The sequence below is a fragment of the Lipotes vexillifer genome, unplaced genomic scaffold (genome assembly GCF_000442215.2).
Source record: "Lipotes vexillifer unplaced genomic scaffold, Lipotes_vexillifer_v1.1 scaffold685, whole genome shotgun sequence".
Lineage (NCBI taxonomy): Eukaryota > Metazoa > Chordata > Mammalia > Artiodactyla > Lipotidae > Lipotes > Lipotes vexillifer.
This window is the reverse complement of record NW_006771436.1, coordinates 1236702-1258757: the sequence shown is the minus strand read 5'-3', so window position 1 is coordinate 1258757 and position 22056 is coordinate 1236702. Positions and strand designations below refer to the sequence as shown.

The following is a 22056-nucleotide window of genomic DNA, read 5'->3' as shown; positions in this document are numbered from 1 at the left end:
ACTGTATGCTGGAGAAGCTAGTTCTTGTTTGACTTAATTAATTTGCCATAGTTTTAACTGCTACTTTGCTTATATTTTTTTTTACCCATTAGATTTCTATTATAAGAAGTTTATCAGTATATTTTTAAAGAAAATGCCCAACTTTGCCATAAAACATAATATATGTAATCTCAAAGCAAGAGAGTTTCTTTGTTTTAATTTAAAATTTTATTTTCCTTTATATGCTCTTCTACAGTATACTATTCTATAGTATTCATATAAGCAGTTTATAACATTGTTCATATAGTCATAGTATATATATCATCAATCAGAACACTATTTCATATTTTTTAAAATGTACTTATTTTTATAAAAATCTACCTCCTTTCATTATGTCTGCGGTACCTATATCCAAAATTAAACTCTGGTTAATGTCATTGTGAGTATAAAAGAACAAAAAACTATTACATTGCTATATTAATAAAGATAAGTTATTCCCACTTATCTTTATTAATATACTTCAAGGGTCTTAGAGACAGTTCTCTCATTCAGGTTAATAAACAGACCTTCTATTTGTGTTCTTTGGAAAATGTAATATTACACAGACTAGTCTGAATTTAAACTTCAGAATTCCCACCCAACATATGTACACACACCATTAAACAGACTCTGCAGATGAGTGGCTCTCACTGCTTACTTGCTACCCCTGAGAATTGTACTTTCCAGGTTCCCCCCAAGAAGTTAAGCAATGAGACTGAGCTTTAAGGATTTACTCCAGCTTGACCTTTGCGGTGCTTAGATTGGCTGTAGATTAGTTTATAGGACTGACCATGTATAAGTTGGGTTATTTCTAGGCCCCAAATAGGGATAGAGTCTTCTCAAAGGAAAGTCTGAGATGTGAGCACATTGTGGGACAATTGCAGCATCTCGGGGTAGATTTCAGACCTGACCATATCCCTGAGGTTACACTGGAATTTAACAAAGTTCCAAAGTTCCAGGGGTAAAGGATAGATTTGTGCCAAAACATTCTCCTTGTTGCTGTTATTTTAGTTCTCACATAGACCTCTTAACCCTGTCTCAACCTCCACTTGTCTGGTTAACACCTAAAACAGTGAACCCCCATGACACACCCTGTGCCTTCCAAAAGAGGTGAAACCAGACTCTTTCCAAGTGATATGCAGTACAGAGGTATCTTCTGTACCACTTCTATTTTTGTTGTTAATTCTAATCATTACTTATTACTCTTTCCTATCCATTGACGGTAGTGTGTTTAATTTCTATATTAAACGTTCTGTATTAAAAATGCACATATACTTAATGTTTTATTCATTCATTCCACAAAAGCCTGTTGAGCACATGGTTTTTGCCAGCTACCTTTCCAGGCACTAGTGATGCAGAGGTGAACGGTGAGGTCCTGCCCCACCAAGGAACAGACGTTAAATAATTGAATGGATACGGTATAATTGTAGAGTGTGATTGTTAGAGTGATAAGTTCTATAAAAAATTAAATTAAAGGGACAGATAGTGAGAATGAGGGGCAAGTGAGCTTTATTTTAGTAAGGTGATTAGGGAAGGCCCCTTTGAAGAGTTGACATTTGAGTAGGCTCCTGAAAGAAGCGGGGAATAAATACTATGAACGTCTGATGGAGAGTGTTCATGGCAGAGGGCTAGCAAGTACAAAGCCAGCTCAGTGTCTTAGAAGAGCAGCAAAAAAAGTCAGAGTGTCTAGACACAATGAAGGAGAACAAAAGTAGTTGATGATTTCCAAAAGTGGTCAGTAGCCAGATTATGTAGGCCTTGAAGGAGGTGGCCAGCATTTGAGTTTTATTCTGGGTGAGATGGGAAGCCATTGGAGGGTTTCAAGCCAGTTAGTGACATGATAAGATTTATATTTTTAAAAGATTGTTATGGCTGGATTGTTACGAGAACCAGCACAGCCTGTGGGTTAAATCACAGGCATTAGCATCAAACTACATAGACTGAAATTCCTGAGGCTCACATACAAGCTGTGAGATCTTGGGAAGGTTTCCTAGCCCTTTTATCTTTCAAGATTCCCACATCTAAAATGGAGATAACAAGAGTCTGCTATAGCATGGTTGACAGGATTAAATGAGATAATGCAGGGAAAGCACTGGACAGGTTAAACACAAGTAAGCACTCTATTTTTATTTATAATGATGATGTTGAGAATAATAATTATTTTCATCACAGACTACTTACTTAAGCAAGTAGAAGAGAGTTAAAACATTGTGGATATTTATAATACAGCCCAATGAGATTGTAAATACTTTATGGTATTTTTTGTCTTCCAAATATGTTTGGTTATATAAAATGTCAGTGTGTTTGTGTGTGTGTGTGTGTGTGTGTGTGTGTGTGTGTGTGTGTCTTCCTTCCAAGGAACTGTAATGTTTGTGAAAATGTTTTCTTACATCATAATTTTGTCAACTAAACTTATTTTAAATGCACTACACAAGTTTGCTATTTTAAAAAAAATTATGTAATGCAACTCTTGTGAGCAAAAAACTGTCTTGGAAAAGCAAAATTACCCATCCCTCTGTGAACTCTTTTTATAAATCTGAATTTTCATGTATCCGTAGCTCTACACAAAAGAAGATGCTCAATGAGATATTTGCTATTTATTTTTATTAGGCTGCTCAATTTGAAGCAAATCTAGAGTTGTCCTACACAAGCTGTTTTGATTCTTTTCACATCATTTTTATTTGCTTATTAACATACATTTTTTACAATTGCTTGGAAAATCGAGACAAAGGGGCTTTTTACTACATGCCAAAGACATGACAGGAAATTAAACTTGGCAGTGTGCCATGAGCATCGCTTTTCTCAGTTTTCATCATAAACAATATTTGCATTTCTTATGCACCATGTAGTTCTGCAGGTTATATTACACTATTGCTTGACTTTCAGATGTTTAAATGGAAGCTAACTACTGAAAGCAATCTAAGTAGAATGCTTATCTAAACATTGTATTTCATGAACACTCTTAGGTTTGGGGGAAGCGATACTTTTAGGTAGAGTTATTCCTAATTTAGAAAGATTTGATGAAGAAATCAGAGTAATCTAATAACAGATGTCTCTTTCCAAGTAAATTTTTAGGACTTCTGGTGTTTTTGTTTTTGTATCAATAAACCATTGAGTCAACAGCAAATCAGTCAATCCCTACCCTAATAATGAAACATTTATGTGTCATACATGGATATCAGTCTAGATAAAGTTCTGCTTTCTACATGAAACATCTCTATTTTAACTCTACATGAGACATCTCTATTTTAACTGGGAAAAATTCTACATAGGTCATTTTTCTAAATTATATAAGTTCGGCTTCATTTAGGTAAATAGCTATAACCCAAATTTGAATGAATTGACATTTTGGATAATTTTTTTGTCCAAACTAAGGTTGCATACTTTTTTATAACATGTTTATCCTCACCATATCTTTCTTTATCGTGTCCACGTGGTGGAATGTTTTTATGTCACTCATATCAGTGTTCTGCTACCTTGTTCCTTCTGTATCTTAGGTCATTTCTCTTGGAGTTTTCTACAAATTTTTCTTCTTTCTTTCCTTCCCTTCCACCATCTTCTCCCACTTCCTTCCTTACCTTCATCTATCACTATTATGATGAACTCTAAAGATTAAAAAGGAGGCAATTCTTACTTTATAGGAGTTCCAAGTCTAGTGGAAGAGAGAGATTCAAATAAATAACCACTCTACAGTGTGATTAAAAAAACTATAGTGGTTAGCTATGTAAAGTACAACAGCCCAACTATATTCCCATGTGCATTTTCTAATTACCTTCATTCCCTTAAACTTTCTGGATCTAATGCTAAATGTAGACTTCTTATCTGAGCACTGTATTGTAATAGTATGTGGCCCTAAAATGGAAATGAGGAGTCCTGAATTTTGTTTCCCACTATGCCACTGACTTACTCAGTGAACTTAGACATAACATCTCTGAGCCACAACTCCGGCACTCTACCATCACCTGAGCTTTCTGAGCAGCCAGAATATTTTTAAAATATATTTAAATCTGAATTTGAATTAGGCAGAATTTTATTTTTTATTTCTATTTCCTTTGGCCATTAACTTGAAATTATAGTCAGTATAAAATTGTTAAATAAGTGGGTAGGATTTTACACAGTTTCAAAGTAAAGATGCTTCTAATTGAATTAATTAATAGTTTTCTGGTTTTGTTTTTTACTGATGAGATGTACCCTCAAGGATTTGGGGAAAGTTGAAACAGGAGTGGGGACTGAAACCGAGTCCCCCTGAAACTGAGTTCCTCTGCTAAGTTTATAACTAACCTCTGTACCAAAAACTTGCTCCGCACCATTTCCCCCTCAAAATTAAGGAGCATCAAAAAGTGTGTGTGTGTGTGTGTGTGTGTGTGTGTGTGCATGTGTGTATCAATAGCTAGGCAGGTCATAATTTTAAAAGTTTTAAAATATTTTATGACACATGTACATAAATTTTTCCTCCAAGTGTGAACACAAATAAGTGCAAATTTAATTAAATATCTAAAGAATGTGGTATAACAAATGACTGATTTTTCTGACACAGTTTTGTCAGCTTACAGTATGACTTAATTTATATATAAACATGAAGGAATTCCAAATTCTTTGGAACATTCTTTGTGCATTGAAGTTAAGTAGACTTTAAGTCAAATCCACTCACGTTGGAATCCCCACCCTTCCATTTATGTGCAGTGTGGCTCAGGTAACTTACTTCACTCTCTAGTTGTTTATTCTTTTTTTAAACACAAAATAATAATCTCTTCCTCTGAGTGATTTTATGGGACTAAATGAATACTGTTGCACATCACATCTAGCTCAGTGCCTGCAACTGGATGAAAGCATTCAATGCCATGTAGCCTTTATTATTGTGATTGACTATCATTAATATGTCCATGAAGCTGTAATTCTCAGTTTAGTAGTTACCTTTTCTTTGGAAACTATCAGTGAGATCTGGGGAGAATTTCCCCAACTGTTGTCTCAGGGTACCAAATTGCTGCCCTGTGGACAGGCTGGCCTCAAAGGCTCCATCAGTTAGTCAGGAGTGAGCCATAGAGGCTGTCAGGGTAAGTGAGAATCCACAAGCCTACCCTCAGCTGCTGGTTAACTGGCTATCCGAAAAAAGCAGCTTGCAAATCTGTGCGTGCCCTGAAATAAATTTGGTGCAAATTCAGTTCTGCATTATTTGTTAAGTCATATACCTCAGAACTTTTCACAAGGGTTTTTTTAGCTATCTAGATAGATGGTCCTCCCCTCTAGTATATGATTTAAGAGATGAAAAATGACAGTAGAAGGTGAAGCACCCTGGAACTTCCCTGTACCTCTGAATTCAGGACTCTCCCAGGACTCTCCCAGTCATAATTCATGCTTTTAAGGACTGCCTTGGAGGTTGAAACCATCGTGTAATGAAGTCTTTTAGGGACATCAGAAAGTCCTTTTGGATAGACTCTGCAACTGAACTTTTCTCTGTGGCAAATGACAAATGGAGAAGCGGGATGGACACAGACTCCCATAAATATTAATATGGTGATGACCACTCCCATGCATTTACTCAGCAGTCTTTTGTACAAGACAGAAAATGCCCATGTTAGTCCAGCTGTACATAACTTTATTCTTAGCTTATCCAACAGTGCTTCCCACAGAAATCAGAGCAGCTCCATGACCAATTTCGAAGAGTTTAGTTTTTCTTCAGTGGAGGTACTTTCTAAATATAAATGCTGCCATACAGAGTGGTGGAGGAATTATAGAGAATTTACAATTCACCAGTCATGACTGTTATGCCTCACTCAGAATAGACAATTGGGAAATGATTGAAGGAAACAAGAAATCGCAAAGCCACACCACGTCCTCCACTTGTATGTTTCTCATATTTAAGGATTAAGGCCCCCTACTCTGTGACATCACTGTTGCCACTACAAACAGAACCATCTGCCACCGAGCAGGGAAGCCAGTCATTCCCTAATGTGCAAAAATACTTCGTTGAACTCCTGAAACTTATTTGGTAGATCAAAAGCTGCACTGCTGTGGAATGCAATAAACCGCATCTGTTTGAGGTATTTTCAGCAATATTGCACTTCTTTGGAGAACCGAGGTCCTATTATTCTCTAAAAAATATTTTACTCCTGATAAAATTCTCTTTGGAGATCTTTATTGCCTTACTGAACCATTGGCATATTCTTTTACAAAAGACTCTTTTTCCCCCGATTTCATTCATTCTTGTACTGTTATTTATGTCTCACATAAGCCAGTGATGTTAACGGTTATATCACGGCGACTCACAATGTCAAGAAGCTTCTCTACACTATTTTACCAGTGTCTTTAAATTTATGCTTTTATTAAATATGATGGCCTCAATTGTCCTTGAATTAGACATTTCCCCAGTCACCAATTGGCATTGTTTTCCAAAAAATATACTCTCCTGTGATGGTTCCCTTACTGCTCTCCAGAAAATTTTTGTATGTATTACTTCCCCGCACACACTTCCTCTCTTAAAACTAAATGCCAGATCTCCAGCTCAACCTGTTACTCCACCCGTGCTCAGACTCCTCCACAGATGCACAGACTTCAGTTGCGGCTCTCTTCCACTCTGCATCTCAGCGGAGAGAGAAATTCCTTCTGGGCCCCTTGTGAGAAGAGTTCAGATCTGTTCCCTGCCCATATCCCATCACGTCTCCCTCACAGGATCTGACCTTGTGAGGACTCGGGCTGCCCTGGGAGTAATGAATCACCGTTTTATTTTTTTAAGCCATATGTGAGTTAAATTGTTTGATATAAATCATACTCCTGCAGCTCCAGTTTGAAACAGGAGAGCCATTTGCCTGCCGCCTGTGGCTGGCGGCTCTCTGTGTCTCTATCCAGAGTGTCCCTTTTAGAAATGACTACATTTTTGTGACTAACCTTTCCAGACCCATTTTCTTGAATGTGGACCAATGTTTATTTTGGCTGCATCCCCACTATACAGTTTTCGCTTCCCATGCCAACCCAAGACAAAAGTCATAATTTACGAAGTAAAGGAATGGTACAGATGGAGGTCGTAACTTGGTCTGCTTACCCTGTCTCCCCAGAGCCACCCACTCTTTTCCTCTACTCATTTTTTTTTTTCCCCTACCTTCTTTGAAACCAAGGATGCAGTGTTTGTTTAAAAATGCATTGGCTGATGAAATTTTCCACTGCTTGGCACGTTGGAGGAGGGGCTGTCAGGAAAGGGCAAGCTGACATACTAAATACTTTGCCTTTCATGCTAACAGTTCACTTATTACCAATTCAAACCAATGCTTTTTGGCCAGGTTCCCATACTTCAAGTAGAAAGAAAGGGGGAAATCTCTGTCATAATTTTCTACTGTTATAAATGTATGATTTCACTTAATATAAGCAGAATCTCTGACTTGTCCATGAGCTTTGGGCACTGTATGTGTATGAATGGGATGTCAGTGAATAGCTATTTGTTTGGATTTTGCTCTAGCATGAAAAATCTCGTGATTTTAAAATAAATTTATGTTTAACATATTTCTTTTTTGTTTCTTTTTCCTTGCGGCTACATGCACAGGGGAACAACAAAGTAAGTTCTTTGTCCTACTGTAGCTCCTCTCTCTCCAGCCCCCACTCCCCTCCCTCATGTGCCTTGGCGAGAGTGTTTCTGTGCACTTTGAAATGACCGATGTCTGTGACAGTGCACAAATGATAGAGGGTGTGCAAATGTCAGAGAAAACAGAGCTTGGACTACCATCATGGCTGTTCATTTTTGACCTTTTGGAAGGGAAATATGTTCCTCAGTGTTGGTTATTGGACAGTTCAGAGAGGTTGTTATTATAAGGAAAGAGAGCAGCACTGAGAGCAAAGATTATGAAGATTTAATAATGAGGACTTTTCTGCAGAAAGGGGAAGACAGTCTGATGGCACTCAGTGCAGCTGAAGTTTTTGACCAAAAATCAAAGCTCTCATGTTAATGTGTAGCTATAAAAACCCCAAACTGGTGTCTGGCTTTGCTGGTGAAACTGAGCTAGATCAGTGCTCTGGCTTTGAAGGTGCCTTAAAATGGATGGAGGAGGGTGGGGTCAACATTTGCCTTGGCTTCTGCACCCTTGATGTATTCCAGCTGGATGGAAACAGGAGGGTGTGGGGAATGGAGGGGGAGACTGAAATGTGTATGATAGATTTGTGAAACCAGGCAACGCACACAAATGGTGGAAATTATTTTAATGTTGTTATAATAGGTAAATGAGTAATTTAGTAGTTCATAGGGTGGCTAGATTGTTAAAACTTTAATTCAACTTTTCCAGAAGATTAGAACTACTTCTCACTTATATTAGGTGTGTAATAGTAAATGTAGTTGCGGAAGATGGTCTTAAGTTTAGCAGGGTGATTTGTTTTTTTTTTTCCTGTGGAGAATTATTAGTGCTTTATCCTACCAGGTGGCCCACTTAAAATAGGCCTCATTGAATACAATAAGAATTGAAAGGATTCTGTTATAAAGGGTCTGCCTGCATATTTAAACCAGCTGGAATTCATCAGAATTGCTATTCATAAGCCATACGTATAGAATTTAAAACAAATGTGGGAAATCTTGGAGTTTAATTTGATGGAATGTGCTATTATGGAATAAGGTGATAGAGATGGTTGGTATTGAAAATGTGTCACTTTATAAATTTATATCTTGCTATAATTGCTTATGACCCAAGTAATAATATTTAATAAAGTTAAAAATAATATAAGAAAACTACATGATAGACATTTGTGAAGGACCAGAGGGGCAAACTCAGCCCACTAATAGTTTACTTTTTAAAACAGAAGGTAACTTATGAAATCAATTAAAGATTTCTTCTACAAAGTAAAAGATAATATTTCTAACTAATATACCACGATTGGAAAAAACATTTGGACAAAATTTTACTTCTTATACCATATAATGTATTTTGATTCTTGAATAGTAAGTATCTCTGATCCTGGTCACTTAGGTTACACCGAGTCGCTGTCTAGAATTGCATGTGCTGCATCTCTTAATCGTTTAAATAGCCTGAGCTATGTGAGTGCACTAACAGCAAGCCTATACATGCTGAGGATCAGGAAATCAGCTGCTGACATTTTAGGGAGGTGCTAACCCTTAGGCCATTCAAAAAGCTTTTATGATTTGCTTCTTTCACTAGTGATTCATTGATGACTTAAAAGCATTTGTAAAATTCCCCAAAGAAAACTCTTCTTCTTAATAGGAGTCAGCCATTTGTTGTGTCTTGCTTGGTCAAGTTCTTCTGGGTAATAAAATGTTCAGTTTAACAGAATTTACTGATTTTTCAAATAATTATACAATGAGCAATAAAACTCGAACATTCTAAGCTGCTGCTCCTCGAGGCTACCTCTCAAATGATGCAGAAGGCCTTCCAGGGTCTCCTGGCACCTGGAGCCCCCATCTGCAGTGTAAACACTTGGTACAATGCTGTGGGAGATATTTGGGTGCCAGTTAGAGTGTTGGTTGAAGAGTGCCAAAGATGCAAGTACTTAACTGTTTTGATTTTTAATTAAAGAGCAGCTGCTTTGGAGGGGCTGATGTTTATTGCCCCTATGCCTTAATTCTTAGTTGCTTATATTGTGAATAAGTAATAGTTTGTGAAAAAATAGAAGGCTAATACTTTTAAATATGATCATTATACTGACCATGGACTCTGGCACAAAAGAGCCTCTTCAAATCACAAGGAGCACATCTGCATGCTATTTTCCTTTAGCTTAGAATTTCAGTATAAATGGAAAACACTGGAATACAAGCTGTGCTGTCTCCAGAGTATAGATCTGGAGTCTTCAAAAGGAGAATATGAGATTCACTTTTCCCTCTCATGCTAGAATGCTTGTCTGAGTTGTCCCCAAGGCAACATACCTGACTTGTTGCCTGCCATATACATGAGCCAGCTATAAAAGGTGACTCATTTCAGACTCACAAAGGCTAACTGTTTATTTAGTGAATGGTATTTCATTATTTATGATAACTAACCAGACACTAAAGAGAATGAAGCCTGCTCAATTAATGTTTCTTTAGATGAGCAGGATGAATGGATTCATCTTCCTACATACATTAAGTATAGTGCACATACACACATATACATACACACACGTATATTATAAGCTGTATGGAGCAACCCTACTATTCATTTTCTCAATGACAGCTAAATTGATCTGCTTCATCCACCTTTAGATTATGCTTAGAGTGTGGGAGCTAATTCTCTAAACTCCCAGAAAGAAAAAAACTTCTACAAGAGACACACAGATTTATATTATAAATGCACGATGGGGCAAAACACCAAAGGTCACATTCTTCCTTGAACAATTATATGTATTTTATTTGTCCTTAAAAAGCAAATTTTCCTTTTGTGAGGAGCTCACAGTTGCTCAGGAAAATTTTTCCTTCCAGGCCCATTACTTATTTTTCCTTTGAAAATGATTTTCTATTGGCATAGTGATATCCTAAGCTGCTTCGGGTAGAGTCTGTCTCCTCCTTAGAGGGGTTTCCCTAGATCTTGGATTCCAAGTCAGTGTCTTCCATAGTAAGACTATAATCTAGGACTCCCTGAATCAGTTTGGGAAATGTGAACAAATATAATAAAGTAACAGGGAGGTTTGGGGCTTTTTTTGTTTGTTTGGTTGGTTGGTTGCTTGGTTGGTTAAACACAAATGTAAATCAGAATGTCATTTTCAGAACTGAGGCCTTCAGGTAAAAAGTAATCTCCATGCTTTGTCCTAGAGAGAAGACATTTAATTTCCTCCTTTAATTTGATGCCCTTGCTTGGTAGGCATGTCTAGAAATTTAATAAACATTTAGTGTTATGTTTTTGTTAAAGACTTTGAGTTTCAGGTAAGTATCTTTGATATATTAGGCAAATTGAAGGTAGAAAAAGCCCTTAAAATATAAAGAATAAAATACTATAATAAAAACTCTCAAATTTCTTAATGATGTTGGTACAGAAACACTAATGAAAACTGAAAAGAACCCTAGGTTCAGAAATGAATACTTCAAAAAATTTTAAGTTATACAGAAATGCTGCATTTACTCTCTTATGAATCTTTTATTACATTTAAAAGAGAAATTTACTATCATCTTACTTAATTTCAGTCTAAAAACTTTAGTTTTAAAAACTAAAGGATGCTTGTATGCCCCCCAGCAAAAATATGAAGTTGACTGCCTTGATTGGAGAGAAGGAGCATTTGAAAAGGAGAAATAGAACTGAAACATGCTAAAACATGTTAAAAACATGCCATGTTAAAAATAACTAAGCTTTGGGCTTCCCTGGTGGCGCAGTGGTTGAGAGTCCGCCTGCCGATGCAGGGGAAACGGGTTCGTGCCCCGGTTCGGGAGGATCCCACATGCCGCGGAGCGGCTGGGCCCGTGAGCCATGGCCGCTGAGCCTGCGCGTCCGGAGCCTGTGCTCCACAGCGGGAGAGGCCGCGACGGTGAGAGGCCCGCGTACAGCAAAAAGTAAATAAATAAATAAATAAATAAATAAATAAAAATAACTAAGCTTTTACTAAGTTCTAGTTAGGTTAAATGCAATAATTTATAGAGAGTTGAGGGCTTTGATATTTAAGGAAAGAAAATCTGATTTGAACACCTGTTTTAACAACATTTAAAAAACACTTTGTCTAGTAATTTTCTAACACATTCAGCAAGACAAGTGTACATTGTCAGTCTCCATTAGTGGGAAAAATAGTTATTACCTAAAGTGCTGATTTGGTAATCCATTGGATTCTGGCCATGATTTGCAAAGACAGAGTGTGCCAAATCTAATGTCACCAAAATATATTACACTGAAGAACACAGATGTTAAATCCATGTTAATTTGTTTTGCCTCTTATGCCAGATCTTTAATTCCTAAATTGGTCATATGTGAGAGAGTTATAAGTAGGCACTGAAAATCCATCATCAAACCTTGGAAATGTCTTATTGGTGTTGTGTGTTAAAATCTTAGTAGATGAAGGAGCAGACAGTACAGTGTCAGAAGGTACAACATCTTATGGAAAAACCCGAACGAACTTTTTGGCCAACCCAATATATTTCCTCTCTAGTATTTAAAATGACTGAAAGAACATTGTATGTAGTTTAGGTATAGTCAACTCCATTAGGGTTATTTATTTTCTTTGAATAATGTACATTCTTTCCTTGATTTTCCTAAAGAAGTTTAGTGAATGTATTTCCCTGGGATTTAAGGAGAGCCCATCTGGTTCCCTTAATTTATGCATAAACTAATAAGAATACCATTAAAGTTAAAAGAAAGGATGAAAATTCACTGGCCTCAAAGTATTATTTTAGTTCTATGTGCATATAAAAATGAATTGTCTGTTTCAATCACTGCAACACCAATAAACCTTTGGTTCTTTTTTGGCAAACCAGTCTTAAAAGAGCGTTGCAAATGAATGCTTAGTTTTGAACCCCCAACTTTAATTTTAAACAGTTGGAAAAAAGGATAGTTCAATTGAAGGCAAAAAGCTTTGATAAATGAGGTGGAATCTATATTGTGTTCCCAAATTTATGAATCTTGCAAAATAGACTCTATAAGGAAGCAAGAATTGATCTGCTGTTTAGAAAGCTCACAGTGGGTGATAGGACAGGGACCTCTGAAGGATGTTTGGGGCTTGTTTTATATTTTCATTTTCCCTACTGTATCTAAAAAGAAGTGACTTCTCTCTAGTTAACGAGAAATAAGAGAATAATGATGTCTTATGTCGTAGCTTTTTTGACATATTTTTTCTCACAAAATTTTAGACATCTTTTTGTATGCCCTATGATATTTTTCAAAGGAATTGGTTTAACACTGCCCCAAAATAAAAGGAATTCTTTATGATTCTGTTTTGAAAACATGTTGTCATCAAGTATGATTTTAGAAGTTTAACTGTGATAAGTTTTATTTTGAAATTTAAGCCCTCACAGAAGCATTTTTAATCAAAAAGTAGAAATTTATTTCTTTTGTTAATTTATGGAAATGTGGTTATCACAATGTACAGTGAAATCATACAGAATCACTGTAGTTATGAGTTTAAAATCTTTCTCCCTATCTTTACCAGATCAGCTGGGCAAAAAACAAAATGAAAAAAAATGTGATTGGTATAAGAAAAAAGATGGATTCAAAAGACATGTATGTGTATGTTTAAAATATATATTAATATTGGATATCTAATAAGCTTTAGAAAACTAGAGACACGTAGCAAACTTTATTTTTTTTATAAATGTATTTATTTGTTTTTGTCTGCCCTGGGTCTTCGTTGCTGCACGCAGGCTTTCTCTAGTTGCAGTGAATGGGGGCTACTCTTCATTGTGGTGCACGGGCTTCTCATTGCGGTGGCTTCTCTTGCGGTGGAGCACGGGCTCTAGGCACGCGGGCTTCAGTAGCTGTGGCTCGCGGGCTCTAGAGCGCTGGGTCAGTAGCTGTGGCACATGGGCTTAGCTGCTCCGTGGCATGTGGCATTTTCCCAGACCAGGGCTCGAACCCGTGTCCCCTGCATTGGCAGGCAGATTCTTAACCACTGCGCCATCAGGGAAGCCCTACATAGCAAACTTTAAATGTGAAAACCTATCTACTTAGAAATGAAAAAATACACTCCAAGAATGGATCCAAATGGAAATCAATGCTTAATTTACAGACTATTTGAAATATAATAACAATGAAACTACTATACAGAAAATATTATAAAATATACCCAGTGTTATTCACAGAGAAAATCAATAACTTTAAATAGAATTCTTATTTTAATAGAAGTAAATAAATTTAAAAGGTCAGAAGGGGGCTTCCCTGGTGGCGCAGTGGTTGAGAGTCCGCCTGCCGATGCAGGGGACACGGGTTCGTGCCCTGTTCCGGGAAGATCCCACATGCCATGGAGCGGCTGGGCCTGTGAGCCATGGCTGCTGAGCCTGCACGTCCGGAGCCTGTGCTCTGCAACGGGAGAGGCCACAACAGTGAGAGGCCCGTGTACCGCAAAAAAGAAAAAATGTCGGAAGGAGAAAAAAAAAACTAAGGAAAGAAAGAAATTAATGATTAAAGTAAAAATTAATGAATTAGAAAACAGGAAAAAAATGCAAACTTAAACTACATGCAAATTTAAAGCTTTTGTATGGGACAAAATATAGTAAACAGTTAAAAGGCAAATGACAAATTCATAAAATATTTGCAGTATGTATGACATACAAAGGATTAAATGTCCTCAAAAAAGAATTGTTTCTATTCAGTTCATTTAAAACATAACAAAAACCAGCCAATCAATAGACATAATCATTTAAGACCAAAAAACAGAAAGTAAAAAGACTGATAACTAGATGAGAAAAAGTTTCAATTTCACTAGCAACCAGGAATTGTAAATTAAAATAGCTGTCCAGACATCCTTTTTTTAAAAATAATTATTTATTTATTTTTGGCTGCATTGGGTCTTCGTTGCGGTGCGCGGGCTTCTCATTGCAGTAGCTTCTCTTGTTGCGGAACACAGGCTCTAGGCGCACGGGCTTCAGTAGTTGGGGCACGTGGGCTCAGTAGTTGTGGCTCACAGGCTCTAGAGTGCAGGCTCAGTAGTTGTGGCACACAGGCTTAGTTGCTCCTTGGCATGTGGGATCTTCCTGGACCAGGACTCGAACCCGTATCCCCTGCATTGGCAGGTGGATTCTTAACCACTGCACCACCAGGGAAGCCCTAAACATCATTTTTGAGCTTCAGATCATGAGAAATGTGAAAGAACGGTCATGATAGGTGGTAATGATGAAGCTGTCCTTCTTATGTACTGCTACATGTGGCAGGGTATACACACAGCCTTCCTGGAGGGTGACCAGTTTGGTGACGTGCATCAAATGCCTTGGTTATGTGCCAACCTTTTGGCCAAGCCATTCCACTTCTAAAAATTTATTTTTATCAAATAATTTGATAATTGTGCAAAGGTATTTGTTCAAAAATTATTTGGAAACATTTTTCATAATTACCAATGTTTAAAAACTGTATCAATATCCATCATAGATAACTGGTTAAGTAGAGTGTGATACATCAATGAAATGCTATGAAGCAAATTTTGAAAACTAAAGATATATATTTTATATATGTATATAAAGATATAAATATATCAATTGCAATGGAAATTTTCATGATAAATTAACTGAAAAAAATCACCACAGATAACATAATCCCATTTTTGCCTTAAAATTTTGTAGAGGATGATATTTATATGTATATATGTTTACACACAGAAATCCTGAGAAGATACACACCAAAATGTTAATTGTATGGGCAATTTTAAATTTTATTCCCATGTCATTTTCTCATTTTCTTAATAACTGTCTTTTGTGCAATTTTCAAAAAAAGATTTTAAAACACACAGAAAAAATGAAGAAGAGGAAGATATTTAAATGGAGGATGGTGAGAAAGAAACAAATATAAAATGATGAAAATAGTATTCAGAAGGAGAGATATATTACATAAATGGATTAAACTTTACAGGAAAGTAAAAGATAATATAAATAAATAGTGGAAATTAATTATCTAAGACTACAAACTTGGCATAATTATATAATCTTGTTTATTATTATTTTTTTAATTAATACACAGATTTTGTCAACTCCTTTCCCCTGCCTGTGCAAATATGTTGTTTTCCTCACTGAATTAACATATTGTTGAAGGACCATGTTATGAGTCTCTGAACGCCCACATCCGCGCCCCCCCTCCCCGCCCTGTTGATTTTGAGTCTCAAATAGTGTCATTGTTTCAAATGCTCAAATTCATAGTATCCAGCCTTCCCATCTTCCTGGACCAATCATTCTTCCTGAAGTTGCAGTTTTGTAACTGTCAGCACTATTGCCGTCTATGACTGAGTTGTGCATAATGTACAAATAATGTATATTATCTAAGGATTATCAGCTATTCCATGGCCTAATATCTGGCCCTTGATCTTCCGCTATTTAAAAAAATCTAATTGAGATTTAAAGATGAAAACATATAATATTAGGCTAATGAAAAGAATTCTGTAAATTTTAAATTTAAAAGTTGATTCATTTGCCTTGAATCCATTCACTTATGTAACAAAATGTATCATCTGAAAATTGAAAAACAGATGACAATTGAAGTACTAGGATTAGCATTAGAGTCCCTACTAAGAAATACTCCCCTTGAGGGGGAAAATCATCCTTTTGGTTTCAGAGAGTTATGTTGACTTTTGAATATTTACTCTGTGTTGCTAGCTCCCTACCAGACACCTCCAGTTTGAACAAGAACCGAAAGGTTTAGAGGTATAAAGTATCTAGTCCCTCTGTACCATATTTAAGCACAAAGAGACTAAGGCTGATGGTAATAAAAGCCAGTGACTTAATCTGACTCTAAAAAATAAACAGGGTAAAAAAAAAAAAAGTTAAAATTGGAGAAAACATTTGCAACACATATGGAAGGTAAAGAATTAATACCTTTGCCAAAATTAAAGAGTTCTAAGAAATCAATAAGAAAACAGTAATAAAGATGAAAGAGAGAATTGGTGTTTAGAGGGAAAATGGGGAGGCTGCTGAGTCAGTGCAGAGGAGAGATGATGATGGCTTGGGTTAGGGTCACAGTAGTGGCAATAGTGAGAAGTAGCTGGATTCGGGATATATTTTGGTAGTAGAGCCACACCTTTAAGATTTACTGATGGATTGGATTTGGAAAGTGAGAGAAAGAGTAAAATAAAAAAAGATTATTGGGGCTTCCCTGGTGGCGCAGTGGTTGAGAGTCCGCCTGCCAATGCAGGGCACACGGGTTCGTGCCCCGGTCCGGGAAGATCCCACATGCCTCGGAGCGGCTGGGCCCGTGAGCCATGGCCGCTGAGCCTGAGCGTCTGGAGCCTGTGCTCCGCAACGGGAGAGGCCACAACAGTGAGAGGCCCGCGTAACGCAAAAAAAAAAAAAAAAAAAAAAGATTATTGGATCTTGGATGATGGGTGTGTGTTAGTGCCATTTATAAAATGAGTAAGATGGGGAAAGGAGAAAATGGAGTGGGTCGTTTCATTCTGACCATGTTAAATTTGGGATCCTAGTACACATCGGTGGTTAGTCAGGATAGGTTAAGTTATACTGCTGCAACAAACACTCCACAAAATCTGGTGGCTGCAAATTACAAAATTTATTTCTTGCTCATGCTGCATGTGCATCTCAAGCTGCCTGGGACTCTGTTCCTTGTTATTCCCACTTCAGGACTCAAGCTGATAGGATTATTACTGATCACCATGGCAGAGGAAATGAGTGGAGAGTCATACACTGACTGTTAATGCTTCTGTCTGAATGTGACATGTAATTTCTGTACCCTTTTCACTGTCCAAAGCAAGCCACACGGCCACACCTAAATTCAAATGGACAGGAAGTACCATCTTACCAGGTATCTTGGAGGGGAGAATCAAATATTTGAATGTCTATTTAAACATCCCAATGGAGATGTCATCTAGGCAGTTAAATATATAAATCTAAGCTCAGAGGAGAGGCCTTTAGACAGAGATTTAGGAGTTGTTAGATATTTAAAATCTTGGCACCTAAGGGGAAAGAAGCAAAGTATAGAGAAGAAGCAAAAAGAACAGAGCTGAGGACAGAATTATCTATTCTTTAGAAAGATAACAGAAGAGGAGAAATCAGTAAAGGAGACTGAGAAAGAACAGGTGTGTGTGTGTGTGTGTGTGTGTGTGTGTGTGTGTGTATACGTACGTACGTACACATACGTTTGTGTATGTGTTTATAAGAGCATAGAGAAAGGTGTAGGAAATGGGTTTGGAGACAAGTTAGGAATTATTATTTTTTAAATATTATTTTTTTTTTTTGCGGTACGCGGGACTCTTACTGTTGTGGCCTCTCCCGTTGCGGAGCACAGGCTCCGGACGCGCAGGCTCAGCGGCCATGGCTCACGGGCCCAGCCGCTCCGCGGCATGTGGGATCTTCCCGGACCGGGGCACGAACCCGTGTCCCCTGCATCGGCAGGCGGACTCTCAACCACTGTGCCACCAGGGAAGCCCAGGAATTATTTTTAACTTCTTTAGACATCCATATGTTAACTTGTTACAACACTCATGTATTATCTTTATAAACTTAGAAATACAGTAAGATAAGAAAAAAAATTATACAGAAAGTGTATGGGGGGAAGTTGGGGAGAGAGCAGTAACTTTTAGGTAGAACTGAGCAAGTGAATATGAGGCAATTTGTAGGAAGCTAGAAGGCCAGGTGAGCGTATGCCTGAACCCAGTTGGTAATGATAATTACTACATGGAAGCCATATACTTGCATATTAAAAATTAAGCATTCTGAATGGATGGGGCAGGTAGGCAAGTATCCCAGAACAAAACCTAAAATAAGTCACTCAGGACTCTAGTTTTTAAGAAATGATAAAGAGGACTAACTTAAAACTATGTTCTTTTTCTAAAGCATTTGCATTTTGTTTGCCTCAACTTGCTACATGCTATTGTAGTCCAGAATTAGGAATGCATTTCCCTTAATTATTGGGATAAGCAGAATCTAGTAAAAGTTCTAAAATGAAAACAGAATAGTATTTAAATAAGAATTTAGAAGATATATTCAATTATATGCCAACTAATTGAATCAGCCCTAAAATAGAAAAGGCTAGTGTTATTTGGGGATATAACGCAAAATGGAACACTAAAGACCACCTTTACATAACGACAACACACATTCTTCAGCAAAAATTATTATTGACCAAGTTTTAATTGAAGAAAGGTTCTAATTTGGACATTTCGTTTTCATCTTTGAAGTAATTAGCCATTAGTCTCAAATTTTCTCATTTTGTGTCACATGGCTTCAAAGGAAGAATTAGTGACACTTCAAGGAATTGGGCAAAAAAAAATGACAATTTGATACAAAGAGCAAAATAGAGCTTTAAAAAAAGGATCAGCCTGTTGAAATTTTTCTGTCACTGCAGTTATTCCCTCAAGTAAGAAATTGGAAAAAAAAGTACTCTTTCCACTTAGATCAGTCGTTCTCAACTAGGGGTGATTTTGCTCCCCGGGGACATTTGACAATGTCTGGAGACATTTTTTTTTTTTTTTTTTTTACTTGTTGACAGTTTGCTTTATTTATTTATTTATGGCTGTGTTGGGTCTTCGTTTCTGTGCGAGGGCTTTCTCTAGTTGTGGCAAGCGGGGGCCACTCTTCATCGCGGTGCGCGGGCCTCTCACTCTCGCGGCCTCTCCCGTTGCGGAGCACAGGCTCCAGACGCGCAGGCTCAGCAGCCGTGGCTCACGGGCCCAGTCGCTCCGCGGCATGTGGGATCCTCCCAGACCCGGGCTCGAACCCGTGTTCCCTGCATTAGCAGGCAGATTCTCAACCACTGCGCCACCAGGGAAGCCCTGGAGACATTTTTGATTGTTGGACTGGGGAGATACTTCTGAAATCTAGTGGGTGGAAGCCAATATCCTATTATTTACAGGATAGCCTCCTCAATAAAGAATTATTTAGTCATACGTGTCAATTGTGTTGAAGTTGATAAACCCTGACCTAGCTTGAAATAAGTATGCAAGGACCTCTCATACCCAATTTAGCCTATGAAGATTTGGACCTATAACCTTCATTAACTGAGTCAAATTCATCTAAAATTGGTTGAAGAACTGGAATCTGTTCAGACTATAAACTCTGGTTTATAAGCACTTTACACTTCCCATTATGCTTCAGCAGTATCTGCTTCATCTGAAAAATATTCCTTACCCTTTGATTTGATAGGTTACCTTAGAAAGTATGACAATAACTGAAAAGATTTTCAAACTTAAGCTTGTATACCTAGACAAGTGGTATGAGGTCAAGGACTGTGAGTATTACAAAGAATTGCCTTCACCAGCACTTTTTTGTGAACATATGTCTTTCATTAAATAAAAAAAGCCCGGGACTTCCCCACTGGCTCAGTGGTTAAGAGTTGGCCTGCCAATGCAGGGGAAACGGGTTCGAGCCCTGGTCCGGGAAGATCCCACATGCCGCGGAGCAAGTAAGCCTGTGCGCCACAACTACTGAGCCAGTGCTCTAGAACCCGTGTGCCACAACTACTGAAGCCCGTACTCCTAGAATCTGTGCTCCACAACAAGAGAAGCTACCGCAATAAGAAGCCCACACACAGCAATGAAGCGTAGCCCCCTCTCACTGCAACTAGAGAAAGCCCACGTGCAGCAGTGAAGACCCCAAACAGCCAATAAATAAATGAATAAAGTTTTTAAAACAAACAAAAAGAAAAGCCCAATTTTTTTTTAATTTGGGTAACTTTTATGTGCTACCACTAAAAGCCTATTTCAAAACTGGAATTCCATGAAAACAGAAGAAAACGTCAAAATCTTTCTATATTTGAGCGTTAGAACGAGACATAAAAAGAGACTCAGTAAAGTATGGTTAAAAATCTGAGTCTTTATCAAGAAAAACGTTTCTAAGGTTCTAACCTAAGCTTATTCTTCCCTTTCCATGTGGTCCAGCAATCCAACTCATGGATTGTAAGCAGAAGCTTTTTTGGGGTAAGGTATGGAATGTATTGTCTGCCAATAAAGATTTTTTTAAGTCACTTTAAGATGGCGACATCCAGACCCAAAGATAAAGCCAGTCATATAAATTTGCTCAGCCCATATAAAGGTAGAGTTTGTCAAGCATTGAAGCATAACTTTGATACTTTGATTTTCTTAAAATGTGACAAAATTACTGAAGTCAGTTATAGAAGCCAAGTTTTATGAAGGCTATTAACAATTTTACATTTCCAATTCATGTGAAGTGCTGAGAGGGTTATAGTTATAATGAATTACAGAGGGACAGAAGTATAAAGATTATAGTATTATGGATTTGTAGAATACAAATGTCACATCAGAGAGTGGCAGACATCTAAATTTCAGCTTGGGGACTTCCCTGGCGGTCCAGTGGTTAAGACTACGTGCTTCCAGTGCAGGGGGGCAGGTTCGATCCCTGGTAGGGGAACTAAGATCCCACATGCCTCGTGGCATGACCAAAAAGTAAAATTAATTAATTAATTTCAGCTTGGATTCTATAAAATGACATAATGACATGGTGGTTGTGGTCCAGGAATAGTTCTTTAACAAAGACAGTGTATTACAACTGCTTACTAAATAGAAAGGCCTCCCAAATCGTGAAAAAGCAGTATTTAAATTTTAAGTACTAGACAGGGAACATTAGGCAGAAATTTGGCAGAACAGCATTTTGTATATTGGTTGATTTGTGTGATATTCTCCTGTGTTACATTTATTGGTTTATTATTTGTTTATTGTCTGTCTTCTTAACTGTACTTCAGACTCTATGAAGACAAGATCCCCTCTGTGGTTCTGTTAACTTATTATATCCCTAGAACTTGGGACATAATAGGTAGTGAGTAAATATTTGTGCAATGATTCAATGAATGGACATAAATGATGGAAGAAAGAAGTCACACACTGTGACCTTAGACATAGAGTTTTGAGGGAAGAAGTAGGTGAAAGTGCAAAGGAGGGAAAAAGAAAGAATAGATAAGAAAAGGTAATGACAGACAGAAGTAGCTTCCAAAACCTCTAGCCATTAGCTTTGTCACCATGATTCATTCACCTGAAATTACTCCCATGTACATTAAAATTTTTACTTTGCCAGACTATTTATACACCTCATTCTTCAAGGCTAGGCACAATAAAATGCTAATGAAATAAATTACTAGGGTTTTTTTTCCAATATGTATAAGTTAATTATGTTTTATTCCCAACTCTATCAACATATTTTGTACCCTGAGAAAGAGAACTTTTTATGTCTTAATTTTTCTCAAAATGGGGATAATAGCATTACTATAAAAAGGAAAATCCTCAGGATTCTTTCATTTCTTCATCCTTTCTTTCTGTACTCCCAGGTCAGAGGATGTTCCTCTTCTTTGACAAGGCCATCTCTTCAGCATATATTTGGGGCTTTGCTTTATCAGTTATTTCCATGTCTTGGATTTTTATTCTCTCTCCTACTGGCTTTTTCTTCTCTAGATAGATAGATAGATAGATAGATAGATAGATAGATAGATAATCTCTATCTATGTCTTTGTCTATAAATATATAGACTTTTCTTTCTTCTACCTGGTTCCCCACTCAAAA

At 37.3% G+C, this 22056-nt stretch overlaps 1 protein-coding gene across 4 annotated transcripts in view; it reads left to right on the top strand.

Moving 5' to 3' along the window:
- Nucleotides 1–22056, top strand: part of DNM3 (dynamin 3) — a 599000-nt gene that overhangs the window by 490253 nt on the left and 86691 nt on the right. The window contains exon 17 of one of the 4 annotated variants that reach the window (XM_007446760.1): nucleotides 7553–7564. The exons of the other annotated variants lie outside the window; for them this stretch is intronic. Within the exon in view, the coding sequence (XP_007446822.1) occupies nucleotides 7553–7564 (12 nt within the window). The remainder of the gene's footprint in view (nucleotides 1–7552; nucleotides 7565–22056) is intronic. 4 annotated transcript variants of the gene reach the window in all.